This window comes from Hemicordylus capensis, chromosome 1, assembly GCF_027244095.1.
Source record: "Hemicordylus capensis ecotype Gifberg chromosome 1, rHemCap1.1.pri, whole genome shotgun sequence".
NCBI classification, from domain to species: Eukaryota; Metazoa; Chordata; class Lepidosauria; order Squamata; family Cordylidae; genus Hemicordylus; species Hemicordylus capensis.
In genome coordinates this window covers 325049452-325063952 of record NC_069657.1, presented here as the reverse complement: position 1 = coordinate 325063952, position 14501 = coordinate 325049452, and the positions used below count along the sequence as shown (strand labels likewise).

The 14501-nt window shown below is 44.2% G+C and overlaps 1 protein-coding gene across 2 annotated transcripts in view; it reads left to right on the top strand.

Annotated features, from left to right (window-relative positions):
• ASCC3 (activating signal cointegrator 1 complex subunit 3) overlaps nt 1-14130 on the top strand; it is a 362371-nt gene extending 348241 nt beyond the window's left edge. For both annotated transcript variants that reach the window (XM_053266329.1, XM_053258340.1), the window contains exons 40-42: nt 7918-8127; nt 13049-13224; nt 13313-14130. In XM_053266329.1, coding sequence (XP_053122304.1) covers nt 7918-8127; nt 13049-13224; nt 13313-13460 — 534 coding nt within the window. In that variant the 3' untranslated portion in view covers nt 13461-14130. The remainder of the gene's footprint in view (nt 1-7917; nt 8128-13048; nt 13225-13312) is intronic.
• The last annotated feature ends 371 nt before the right edge of the window (nt 14131-14501 follow it).

Sequence of the window (14501 nt, the reverse complement as noted above, 5' to 3'; positions counted from 1 at the left end):
GGTATAAAGTTATTGAGAAGGTAAAGTATGTAGAACAGATCCATTTGACTTCCTTTAATAGAGATATGGGGTGTTTTCCATATATTATTTGATCAATCTCAAAGCTATATACAACTGTTAGAAAAAAGCAATAGTACATTCCAGCCTGTTGCACAGTCTGAATTTCCCCACACCAGTGATGTACTATTGGAACCAAAACTATTTGCCAAAGCAGTCCTTGTTGGACTGAGCAAACACATGCACACACACTGGATTGGCTTGCCCTACCATGACTTCTAGTTGTTTCAGAAATTTCAAATAGCTGTGACTTATTCGTGCACACCATGGCTTTTTTTAATTGTAACCTTCAGTTGCTTCTCTCCACACAGAAAGAATATCTGTGCTTCATGATGCAGCAGAGATGCTTTTCAGAGTGTTGGCATCAGATTGCCAGGGACCTGGGGCAAAGTACTGCACTGGGCTCCTGATGGCACATTGGGGCCCTATGCTTCACCCAAGCTTCCTGGCAGGTGGGGCTCGTCTCCCCATCAGCAAATAGAAGGGAAATCTTCAGTGCCAGCTCTTCCCACTCCTACCCTTGCAGGGTTGGAGAAAAAGGAGCCCCACCACAGCCCGCACCCATTTGTCAAAGGAGACAGAGGATGGGAAGAAAAGATTTCTATTCCCACCAAATAATTGTTTGTTTGCAAGTTTAGTCCATGGTACATAAATGGCTCCCCACAAAAGTGAAATGGTTCCCCTTGGAGGCATCTGTATGTTTGCATATGTCATGGGTCCATCTATTTTACACATGTGTTTGTCTGCATTCAGTAGATATAAGAAGACAGGTAAATAAGATACAGTATGCTATAGTACAAAAGAAAGCTCTCAAATTAGTTAGGAATGGCCACACTAAACAAGTCTAGCAACACTATGAATGTAGTTTGCAGGCTAAAACACCTTTGAGACATCCTGGAGTTCGTTGTATAACCCTTTAACTGTTGCTGTTTTGTTTTGTTTTGTTTTGTTTTGTTTTGTTTTTTAATGACAGGAAAATTATAAATGTTAAAATATTGTGGATGCTTAGGGTGGTTATGAGTTGAATTATTTTCTGGGCCAGGGAATATTAAGTTAAATTGCAGGCGCATCTGCTAAGCAAAAGAAAACTTTCCAGTCCAATGCTCTTGGTGACTTACCTAAAAATAAAATAGTATGTCCTTTGCTTGTCTTTCATTTCTGAAAATCTAAAATTTGGCTTGCAAACAAAAGGTAACTGTTTTAATGTCTATAATGGACACACCTGTGTTTTTAAATAAAATATCAAAATTGTGAGTAATTGTGCTTTTAAATGGAAACAAGACCTTCTTTAACCACAGATTTTTGAACATAATACATGTTGACTTCAGTCAGTTGTAGATGTATTGAAAAATTAGAACATTGTTATAATTAGTTCAGGGAGAACTCGGAAGTAAACTAACTTAATTTATTTGCATAAATTGCTGTTCTGTTATCTTTAAAACCAAATGCAAATTGGCTCCGTCTGATACGATGATGGTTATTTGGCTCAAAAGTGCTTCAATTTGCGTAGCAATCTGGTGTCGTCTCTGCAGTGAGACGATCCCAGGTAACATACAAATCCTGAATTATTCCAGAAATTAGTATGTTTAAAGCATCAATTTAAGTGCTAATTGCAGTAGTAATGAGAAAAAGCAGTACTACTGTGAGATTTGCATCTACTTCCCCATCAGTATGCCTGGAACGGCGGTTGACTGGCAGAGGATTTGGCTGCTAATTAAATAATTGTATGCATGGTAGTGTTCGCGTCTGATTCAATAGATGAAGATTAATCCTCAGATAAATATGTTTGGCTGGTATTGAAATGTCTTAGCAGTTTCTTCAAAAATAGCATTTTATGTATGTGATGCATCCATATCTCTGTGTGTGTGTGTGTGTTTAATATGTCAATAACATAAACTGTGCTTAGAGTTCACATCTAGATGCATGTAAGTGTAAATAAAATGCAGCATGCTTTGACATAGAGGAAAACTCTCCAATGAGTTTGGGACAGCTGCACTAATAATTGAATAGGAAAACTAGGAAGGTGTTTTTCAAGCCCAAATAAAAATAAGCTCATAAATCTTTGGTTGTGTCGCTACATGTTGTATACTTGCCACGTAATTTGTAAAGGAAGACTGTCAGAAAAATATATTGGAGAGATCAGTTGGCCTTATTATTTCTTCCACTTCTTTTGAAACTTATCACTGAACCAATTAAAGAAGAATCCAAAGAAAAACATAGAAATGTAAATAGCCAAACATGATCCTCATCTCATTGAACATGATCAGCACCCCGTCATAGCATCCACTTAGAGAGGGTTCAGACAGAGCTCTCAGTTGAACCCGGTTCACCACCATCACCCCCTGCCTGCTTACAACTTGATGGGATGCTGGGGGAATGGAAGGTCTCTGTGTACCTCCCATATCCCTGTCCAAAATCTGATGAGGTGACGGAGACTTCATCTTGTGATGTCATCTGGGATACTTTTGAGCTTGTTGAGGGCAATGATGTGGAGAGGATTCTCTCTGGTATGGGTGCTGTAGCCTGGACCCTTTCCCCTCCTGGCTTACTAGAGTAGCCGGCGGGAATGTAAGATCCTGTCTCCAGGAGTTGGTGAATTCTTTGTGAGGGCTCTGTGCCATCAGCCTTAAAAGAGGCTGTGGTGCACTCTCTTTTGAAGAAGACCTCTCTCCACCCCGAGGTCCTTGATAACTTTAAACCAATCTCCAACCTCCTTTTTCTTGCAAAGGTTTTGGAGAAGGTTGTATGTGCCCAGCTTCAGAGAGTTCTGGATGAAGGGTTTCAAGCCACGGCATAGCACAGAAATGGCACTGGTCGCTCTGGTTGATTACTTGTATCGTGACCTTGATGAGGGTAGTGCCCCTCTCTTGGTCCTTTTAGATGTCTCAGCAGCTTTCGATACCATCGACCATGGTATCCTTCTGGAGAGGCTGCGCGGGTTGGGTATTGGGAGCACTGTTTTGCAGTGGTTCCGTTCCTTCCTTAGTGGCATTGGTGACAAGTGCTCTGCCCTGTGGCCACTCCTTTGTGGGGTCCTTCAGGGCTCAGTTCTCACACCCATTCTTTTTAACATCTACATGAAACCGCTGGGGCAGGTCATTCATCGGTTTGGGTGAGATTCCATCAATATGCCAATGATACTCAGTTGTATATTGCCACTCTGGAGATGCCGTTTCTGTGCCTGCCCAGTGTCTGGAGGCTGTCAGGGTCTGGATGAGCCGAAACAAGCTTGGACTTAATCCCACCAAGACTGAGTTTCTTTTGCTTACTTCTCAACCCAACCAATTTCCAAGCCTGAGTTTCTCTCTGGACGGGGTTGCCCCTGAAGGAGATGGTCACTTGGAGGTTCTCTTGGACTCGCGGCTCCTGCTCAAGCAGCAGGTGGAGGCTGTGGCCAGAGGTGCCTTTGCCCAGCTTCTGCTGGTCTGCCAGTTGCAGCCCTATCTTGACCGGCAGGCCCTGGTAATGGTAACTCATGCCCTCATCATCTCTCTTTTGTATTACTGTAATGCACTCTACCTGGGGTTGCCTTTGAAGACAACCCAGAAGCTTCAATTTGTCCAGAATGTGGCGGCCCGCCTGCTTATGGGCGCTAGAAGATATGATAGTATTACACCTCTCCTGCGGTTGCTGCACTGGTTACTTATTTGCTTCCGGGTCCAATTCAAAGTGCTGGTTCTTACCTTTAAATCTCTTCAGGGCTTAGCGCCTGTTTACCTTCAGGACAGCCTCTCCCAGCCAGTCCTGCCCCATCCTGTGAGATCTTGTCAGGTTGCCCTTCTTTCGGTCCCTGGTCTTAGAGAGGTGCATGGTACTAGGGCTTTTTCTGTTGTTGCCCCTTCACTTTGGACACCCCCCCCCCATTCAGTCTGTCTCCTCCTTTTCAACCTTTAAAACATTATTGGAGACATTTCTTTTCCGCCAGACATTTGCCCTTTAACAGTTTTGTTTGTTTGTTTTAAGAAAAATCTTGGATGCTATTCTTGTTTTGTATACCACTCTGAGTCTGTGGATTGAGCAGTGTATTAAATCTCTTAATTAATTAATTACTATCTATTGTGTCCTCAGGTTCACGTCCAGCAGAATTGTCAAGGGTGGTGAGGGGACTTATACAGGTCCCTTCTGCTCCAGCGTTGGAGCCATCAGTATGGGGTGGAGTCTGCCTTGGTCAGTTTGATGGATGATCTCCAAAGGAGAATTGACAGGGAGTGTGACTGTGTTGGTCCTTTTGAATCTCTTGGTGGCTTTCAATACCATCAACCATGGAATCCTTCTGGCAGGGGCGTAGCTAGGGGAGAGGGGGCCCGTGTTCATCCCTCTCTCTGGTGGCCCCCCAGAGTGAGGAGGAAGGTTTTCTTTATTGAATAAACAAACTACTAAAATTTTAGACAAGAAAATAGGGAGGGATGGAGCTTGAGGGCCCTCAGGAGCTGGGGGCCCGTGTTCTTTGAACGCTTTCGCTCAATTATGGCTACATCCCTGCCTTCTGGATCACTTGAAGGGACTGGGGTAGGGGGAACTGCTTTGCAGCGGTTCCGCTTATACCTCCCAGGCAGATTTCAGAAGGTGTCACTTGGAGAGTGCTGCTCTATGAAGCAAGAGCTTTTGTATGGTGTCCCTAAGGGCTCCTTCTCCATTGCTTTTTTATATGTACAGGAAACCACTGGGAGATATCATCAGGGGATTTGGTGCAGGGTGTTATCAGTATGCTGCTGACACCCAAATCTATTTCTCCATGTCAGCTTCATCAGGCAATGGCATAACTTCCCTAAATGCCTGTCTTGCAGTAATGGGCTGGACGAGGGATAACAAACTGAAACTGAATCTAAACAAGACAGAGGTGCTTATTGTAGGAAGCCACAGTTCGGGAAATGAGATAGATCTGGATGGGGTTACACTCCCTCAGAAGGAACAGGTTCACAGTTTGGGAGCACTTCTGGACCTAACCCTCTCTCTGATACCTCAGGTGGAGGCGGTGGCCAGGAGTGTTTTCTATCAGCTTTGGCTGGTTCACCAACTGCGCCATTTCCTGGAAGTGAGTAATCTACATGCAGAAGGTTCCAAGTTCCCTCCCTGGCATCTCCAAGATAGGGCTGAGAGAGGCTCCTGCCTGCAACCTTGGAGAAGACACTGCCAATCTGTGTAGACAATACTGAGCTAGATGGACCAATGGTCTGACATTATAAGGCAGCTTCCTGTGTTCCTAATCAGCACCCTAGCTGCTTCATTCTGAACAACTTGATGGAAAAATCCTACATCACATTTGGAAATGAATTCAATGGCATCCTGACTTATGCTGTGCACATGCATCCAAAAGAAGCATGCGTGCAGAGGTTGCATTCCTGCTTTAGGAACATAGGCACTCGCACACAGAGAGTGATTTTCACTGCTCATCTTCCCCCAGAAGCACTCCATCTGCAGATATCTTCCTGAGGATCATGCAACCCTCATGGATGTATTTGTGAGTAGCATAGAGCCCATCCAGGGAAAGGGGAGATCAATGAAAATTGGGGAGGGGGGCTCCAAGCATGAGCATCTGTGCTGCTGAAGTGGGAACACAGCCACTGCATGCACACGCGCACACTAGGATGTTGGTTGCTGTTCCTTGGCAGAGCCCTTTGCACTTTCGCCACTTACATAAGCAAAAGGGCTCTTTAACCCTTTTCCCATTTGTGGGGGCAACGAAACTCTGAAGACATTCTCTCCTACATGTTTCAACTATTCATTTTTGTGCACAAGTCAACATACAAATATATTGTGGTTAAAGAGACCTTTGCCTGTGTTGCATGCATGCATGCTTAAGCTTCTAAGTTGCTAGGTTTTAGCCCTTGCTCAATTCAAAATATAGGTCCAGTTGAAAAATCAGTTGCTGATCAAGAATGTAAAGAAATATTTGGAATGATAATCTTAAGGAATGTCTAAAAACAACAATAGAGTGGAGAAGAGTAGTGGTCGTCGCTAAGTATTTTAGAGATATTACAGATTCAATCACTGGGTTTCAATAAGCAACTTAGAAATGTGGGGAACTTTACACTAGAATTTGAACTTTTGGGTAATTATCTGAACTGATCCTCTGAACTCTCTGTGGTTTGACATCGCTAATTAGCACTTCAGTGACTCACTCATTATGGATTATGTTGGGAAGATTTCGCTCAGAATACAATTATAAGTAGTTTTCAGTGGCTTACAGAAAAAAATACTTTAATCAGTAGAGATAAGGCATTTTTAATTTGGACATAGAGTAATCTTTGTAAAGCATGTGTAGTACCCTTGAGGGGCTTCGTATTTGCTTTATTTATTTAGGAAAAGTCAAATAAGAGGCTAAGTACAATATTTATGGTAACAATTCTAACAATTTTAAACTGTTTAATTGTTTTTATCTCCATGAAGTTGTCAACTTTTTTTTCTGTGAAATTGTTTTGTTTTTACTCCATTTTATATTTGTTTTTTAAATATAAAGAATATTCAAAAAACATTCTTGGTGTACACCACCAAGAGATACACACATCAGGTGGTATAAAAATATGATAAATAAATTACACAGATCCATATATTCTTATGGAAATGTGAAGGAATCCATCTCCTAAACACTGAAAAGCTGTGAATGTGATTCACCAGGGGGGTCACTACAGGAATAATTTATCCTTTGGTATGTCTCGTCCCTTTCTCTCTGTCATGACAGTCATAACCTATGTAGCCTCAGTCCACATGACTGTCTCTAAAAGGACCCAGTGAAGATTTGGGTGGGGATGTCTCTGAAGCACAGAAATGTCTTTTGGGATAGCTTGCCCACAACTTACTTGTTTCTAAATATTATCGATCCTGCCCTCTTCTATGAGCTCTTAAGCAGCCCCAGGTTTTTTACATGGAATGCTGTGTGGTAAGCTGGTTTGGTGAGCATGTGAAAAATATGCATTTGCTTGTTCCATTTAAACCAAGGATGGCCATCTGGCAGACCCTGAGTTTCATCCAGGCCTGCCAGATGAGCTTCTGTGACCCATGCTTCCCACCTTCCTCAGTATTTTATATGGACTCCCACTCCATTCTGTGCAGGAGGTGACTCTTTTCTAGTAGCAGAGATTCTCTCTTAATAAGGAAGAAAAAAACATTGCACAGAGGAGTGTTGCATTTGGAGCACAGGGAGAGGGATAGGAGGCAGAATCCAAGGCAAGTTTTAAGAAGGAGGCCTTTGGAAATCTGGATTCTGGTGAAGGAGGCATAAGGGCTGCGGCAGAGCATCTGAGACTAGAGAAGAAAACAGTGAATCCATTGTGAAGCCACCAAGAGCTCCCTGGGTGATCTAGTGATGAACAGAGAATCCATGAGCTCAGAATAACTCCCTTTGTTGATAATACACCAGGATGGAGCTGAAGGTACTCTGCCAGTCAAAACCAGCACCAAGTTGCTCTTGGCACTGGGGCAAAGCAAGGACCAGGTTTTTCCCAAAGCTGTGCAGACCTCCCCAGTGGGGCATGGCATCCTCCCCATAGTTTATCAGGTGGACGGTGGCAACAACACTAGTCGTCTTTCTCCAAACCTTGCAATGGGGAGGCCTTCAGTCTTGACTCTGTCCTTCACCTCTCACCAGTCAATAGCTTTCTCCCAAATCCCTGAAATCTGAACAGTATAGAAATGATCTGTGAGAACTTGGGGTCCCAAGATGACATCTGCACAGTAAGGGCAGATCAAAACCATGATAAAGTTATTGAAGACATGTTAGTGATCAACAGAAAACAATTACAATATGTCTGATCATACAGAATAATTCCAGAATAAGGTTTGTTTCATTATTATTTAGTACTGTTAAATGTTTGTGCAGAAGATTATTTCATCTTATTTATGTTTGTTCATCTTCCACAGGCTTGGCATTTCTTGTCCCATTTGCCAGTTATAGAAGTTAATATGATTATCAAAGGCTGCTGGGATGATGCAATTCAAGAACAGAAAGAATTGTCTGTTCCAGTGTTGGCAACAGGCATGCGGGATGACAAAAAGTGGATCAAGTTACATGCAGATCAAGAATACGTCCTCCAAGTAAACTTGCGAAGATTGCATGTTAGTTATACCAAGGTAAAACATTTTCAGTTCTTGCTCTCATTTCCTCCCACTGATGCTGGTTTTGAATGCGTTAAAGTCACAATGGAGTAATTGTATCCCATCAGTTTCATATGATGAATGTTTTGCTTCATACCTCACATGGAGAGAGCTGGTATACCATGATGTGAACTCTAGTTTTCATAAGTCAAGTGCAGAAAATCAGTTGTGTGCAGTCAAGAATTAGGCTTGGGATTGCATCCAGTTGGTTCTGTCCTTTCAACACACCTGCAATGCACATAGGCCCTTGTGCAGAGGGGACATCTCATAAGTGAAGATTGGGCACAGAAAAGAGCAAACCCAAACCCTGACCCAGAATGCCCTCAAAGACCTTCTGAACTCATCTATCTTCTATATAATTAATTCTCTAAGCTGGCTGGATGTGCATGGCCAGAAATGCGTGGGGAGGCGGCGGAGGCAGGCCCAGGTGTTGGAGCCGCACGGGCCCGGGTCAGGCCAGACACAATGAGAAGGAGGCAGCAGCAGAAGTGGCAGGTCTGGGCCAGCAGTGGTGAGGTGGCTAGGCTGCCACAAAGAGGGCAGAGGTAAGTGGGCGGCAGAGCCAGGCCCAGGCCTGGTCGCTGGGAGGGGTGGGGGAAAGGGGGAAGAACTGGGCGGTGGGGAAATGGTGGTGGCTCCAGCTGCGGTGAGGAGGAGGTGGCCACCGCTGCCAGGAAGCACCACCAAGAGGAACCCGGCTGGGTGGTTGGCAGAGCCGCCTGGGCCCAGGCTGGACATAGTGAGGTGGCAGTGGCGGATCCAGCCACCCGCAGTGAGGCGGCGGCTGGGCCACCATGAAGAGGTGGGAACCTGGCTGGGCGGGCAGCAGAGCCGTGCCACCAAGAGGAGCCCGGGCAGCCGCCGGAGGCAGAAGGTGGGGGGAGGGGGAACCGCCAGCCCCAAGGAGCGCACAGATGCTCTGTGCGGAGTCAGCTAGTCTGTAGTATTTTTTTTAATGTGATACACACCAGATCTCACCATATGCTGCTTTTCTATAACAGAAGGAAAGAGTAACACTTCAAGGCCAGCATTTTAGTATCTGATTTGAGTTAAAAATATAAAGTTTTATATTGGGCAGGTTTCATACAAAATGCAGAATCATTGGTTTATTTGTCTAACCATGGGTTGGTTTGTATGACTGAACCCATAGAAATTTCTCTCTACCCATAAAAAGGCAGGGGGGGAAATATGGACATAAGTCCAGGAACAAACAGCAGCACAAGAAGTGGTGGTCTGATCCAGGAGCTCCTCTCACTATTCTTAGAGATTGCTCTCCTCATTATCGTGTCATCCTCCCCATCTATATAAGGGCAATGACCAAGTTAGAGGGCCAGGGCTTTCCAAGGGCACTGAGGCTGGTGGCCATCCCACCAAAGCGCACTAGCTCTTCCCGTAAGGTTATGAAGCAGGTAGTGCTACCCACTGATTCACATGAGGAGTCAGATGCTTCAATTCTCTCAGAGCCAAGGAGGCTCTGATGTAGCCTCCCCACCAAAGGAGGGGAAAGGAGGTTTGTGAGGAGGACCTGGATCGCACTGATAATCCTCCTAACATACTCTTTCAGGTGGATCTATTCCCTACACTTCTGGCCAAGGCATGTCATACATTATAGCTCTCAGTTATTGTGTTGTTGGGGGCAGGGCCCCTGAGCAAACCCAAAGAGATCTCAATCTATTTTTCCACAATGGCGCACCACACCATTAACAGGATTTTTTCCAGAGTTTTTTGAGAGGTTCCTCAAGTCAGAGTGGGTCAACCCAACAAGGGCACAGCCAGTGCATCAACTGGCTAATCAACTTTACACCATACCTCACAATGTAATGGAACTCCAAGACTCCTTCTGTGGATGCAGTGGTGGCAGCCTTAACTTCCTCTGCTGTTCCTCCCGCGGATGGACACCCATGCAATAAGAGGGACACTTCAGTTCTACTTTGAGGCTTTGGCAACCACTGTCAGAGCTTCTGTTACCAACTTGATTTTTTTCTAGGGCAGTTTATCTTTCAGCTGAGGAAACAGAATCCAGCTACTCCACTCCCAAGCTGCTTAAAGATGGACTTAAAAATATCACTCTTTCAGCTGCTCTGTTGGCTGATTCCAACTTGAAGGCAGTGCAATTTGAGTTGCACGCAATAGCAGCCAATGCTGTGGCTAGGCACAACATATGGCTCTGCAGTTTGGAAGGCAAATTCTCAGGCTAGATTAGCCAATTCTCCTTATTCAGGTTCTAAGCTGTTTGGGGAACCGTTGGAGGCTGTCCTGGTAGAAACAAAAAAGGATCTAGAACCTAGGTATAGAACCTAGTCTAATAATGCCTCTGGGTCAGCCCCAGATGCTTCCACCACCTCTTCCTCTTTTGCCCAAGGGGGCAAGAAGCACTCCTCCACATGATGCCAGATGTCTCCAGAACCCCCTGCCATTCGGGGGCCATCGCCTTCACTTTTGCCAAGTGACCTTGGACAGGGTGCTGAAGATGATTCCACAGAGCTATGCTCTCAAGTTCACAAACTACCCCAGGAACACATTTTTACCCTCTCAGAGGTCTCGGGACCCTGTGAAACACCAAGCCTTCCTGTCAGCGATCCAGCACCTCCTAGACATTTGGGCAATATGCCTTTAATGGGTTCTTTGCGAATAAGATATCCTGTATTCGGGCTGACTTGGACTCCACTATTTCTGCAAGGTCTATGGAGGAGGTGTCCAGCAATCCCTCTTGCAGTATTAGATTGGATCAGTTTCAATCTGTGACTCCTGAGGATGTGGACAAGCTGCTTGGGGCTGTGCGGCCTACCACCTGTTCTCTAGATCCATGCCCGACTTGGCTGCCTCTATCTAGCAGGGAGATTGTTGGAGGTGGCCTAGTTAATATCGTAAATGCATCACTGAGAGAGGGTAGGGTGTCCCCCTGTCTGAAGGAGGCAGTGGTTAGACCACTCTTAAAGAAGCCTTCCCTGGACCCCTTAGCGATGGACAGCTACAAGCCAATTTCCCTTGGTTGGGCAAGGTGATTGAGAGGGTGGTGGCCGACCAGCTCCAGGCAGTCTTGGAGGAAACTGATTATCTAGACCCATTTCAAACTGGCTTTAGAGCTGGCTATGGAGTTGAGACAGCCTTGGTCGGCCTGATGGATGACCTTTACCGGGGAATCGACAGAGGGAGTGTGACTCTGCTGGTTCTTCTGGATCTTTCGGCGGCGTTGGATACCATCGACCATGGTATCCTTCTGGATCGCCTGGGGGAGTTGGGGATAGGGGCCACTGCTTTGCAGTGGTTCCGTTCCTATCTCTCAGGTAGATACCAGATGGTGGAGCTTGGTGACAGTACCTCTTTAAAACAGGAGCTGTTATATGGAGTCCCTCGGGGCTCCATTCTGTCACCAATGCTTTTTAACATCTACATGAAACTGCCGGGTGAGGTCATCAGGAGGTTTGGTGCTGGGTGTTATCAGTATGCTGATGACACCCAAATCTACCTCTATTTTTCATCTTCAGGAAATGGCACTCATTCTCTAAATGCCTGCCTACAGGCAGTAATGGGCTGGATGAGGGAGAACAAATTGAAGCTGAATCCAAGCAAGACGGAGGTGCTCATTGTGGGGGCTCAGACTCTGAGGGGTGAGTTAGATCTTCCTGTGCTGGATGGGGTTACACTCCCCCAGAAGGAGCAGGTGTGCAGCTTGGGAGTACTCCTGGACCCAGGCCTCACCCTGGTATCTCAGGTGGAGGCCATGGCCAGGAGTGCTTTCTATCAGTTTCGGCTGATTCGACAGCTGCGCCCATTCCTCGAAGAGGATGACCTCAAAACAGTGGTGCATCAGCTGGTAACCTCCCGGCTTGACTATTGCAATGCGCTCTATGTGGGGCTGCCTTTGTACGTAGTCCGGAAACTTCAGTTAATTCAGAATGCAGCAGCCAGATTGGTCTCTGGGGCAACCCAGAGACCAAGCCAGTGTAACTGTTTGAAACAGTTACACTGGCTGCCGATATGTTTCCAGGCAAAATACAAAGTGCTGGTTATTACCTTTAAAGCCCTGAATGGCTTGGGTCCGAGATATCTTAGAGAGCACCTTCATTTACATGATCCCCACCACACGTTAAGGTCATCTGGGGAGGTCATCTCCAGTTACCACGGTTCATTTGGTGGCGACTCAGAGGCGGGCCTTCTCTGTAGCTGCTCCTGGGCTGTGGAATGCACTCCTAGCAGAAATTCGTAATCTTAATTCTTTATTGACTTTTAAGAAAGCCCTTAAAACTCATCTGTTTGGCCTGGCCTTTCCGGGTTTTTAATTAGTAATTGTTTTAATGTTAACCTGGTTTTCGGGGTTTTAATTGTTTTGACAGTTCAATTGTTTTTTAAGATGTTTTTAAATTGGTGTTTATATTTGTATTTCTGTTTTAATTTTTTTTAATGATTTCTGTTTTTTAAATGTAAACTGCCCTGAGCCAGCTCGGAAGGGTGGTATAAAAATCGAATGAATGAATGAATGAATAAAATAGAGCCCATCCCACCCCATGTTATCTACTCTGGGGTTTATTCAATTTTTTTCTTAGTTCCTAAGTGGAATGGAAACTCTAGAGCCATCCTACCACCACCAGTGAGGGGTGGGCAACCCTTTAAGGGAAACAGAACCTTCTTAAGCCCCCTGCACCATCTTGAGACTTGTGCACAGAATGCTGGGAAATGTAGCCCTTTCCTCCTAGAGCTCTTGAGAGAGCTCAGCACTGAGAAAAGCACAGTATACATGGAACATTTTTCCCCCAAAGTGGCCCTCAATTGAAAAATAGTGACGATCACTGGCTTAGACCATGCAAATTATCTCTAAGCTTGTAACATATAATGTATTTTAATATTGACAATATGGTTTCTAGAGGTTAGTTAACTTTTGATTTCTTTTTTCCAGGCAAAGCAGGACAGCAAAGCACTTTCACCTCGATTCCCCAAGATGAAAGATGAAGGGTGGTTCTTGATCCTGGGAGAAGTGGACAAAAGAGAACTTATTGCTCTGAAAAGAATTGGATATGTCCGAAATCAGAGTGCAGTGTCTGTTGCTTTTTACACTCCAGAAGCTCCTGGAAAGTAAGTTGTTACAGATTATACATTTCTTGTGTATCGAAATTAGGCTTATTTGGAAAAACAAACTGACGTCCTCTCTTTTATTTTCTAGGTATATCTACACATTGTATCTTATGAGTGACAGTTACCTGGGAATGGACCAACAATATGACATTTATCTGAACATCCTGCCAGCTACCACCTCAACACAGGCCAATATAGAGCTCTCTGATGCCTTAAATGACCTGACTCTGAAATAACATGACCTGTGTGCCCTCTTGTGCCAGGATGTTCCTGGGAAAGGAAAACTGTGTTTGCCTTAGTACAATCAGCATCCAACCTAGATGCCCAGGAAATTGAAATGACTGCTGTATTGATTCTGATAACAAAGTTAGCCTCAGTGGCCTTTTTATCTGATAAAGGCTTGCATTTTAAAAAATTCATGATTTAGGTTCTTTGTAAACTGACTGGTTTCCTATTAATGTATATGCCATGGTTGTTTTGACAGATCAGACTATGATAGAAATTGGTATTTTAATTTACAGAAATGAAGTTGCCATTAGCATTTATGATATAATTATTTTTAGCCACTATATTCCAAAAGCATCATTTCCATATGAGTAAAAGTGAACTCTTCATGCATAGCTGAAGAGTTCTTGTCTGAAAAGCCAATGTGGTTCAGAAGAAGTCTCCAGCTGCGTGGATGGTTTCTTTACTTGTGCATAAAGATGTTTCTTGAGTAGAGCCACTGTGTGTACAGTTAGTTATATGATCTTTTCTCCCTTTAATTTATGAGAATTTAACTATAGGGAAAATTGGTGCTTAGCTACATTGTAAGGTTTTGTATTTAAGACAAATGCCTGTGACAAATATAAGGATTTTTCTGTGTAAAATGTATTGGACATAGTAATAAATCTGCACTTAAGCATATATGTTTGAAAAGTCATTTTACTCAAGGGCCTTTTAAAGAATTTCAGTATTCACTCACCATTTAATAGATTGTGGCTTTAAAGTTATGTAAAAATTGTCCAATCTGCTCTTTCAAATGTCAGTGAGCAATGTCCATTTGATGTTTGTTCAAGGATTAGCAGTATGCATTATGAAGTTTAATATGTTCCATCTTTTTTTCTAAAATATTGAAATGAAGAGCCACTCTGCTCATTAGAACAACACTAACATTGCAGCTGATAAGTGTATTTAGAAGGGCCTCGTATCTTGCTGGTTCAAAATAAACGTTAAGCAGAACATAGGTATCTGCCATCTACTACTGAGACAGACCATTGGTCCATCTAGCTTGGTAG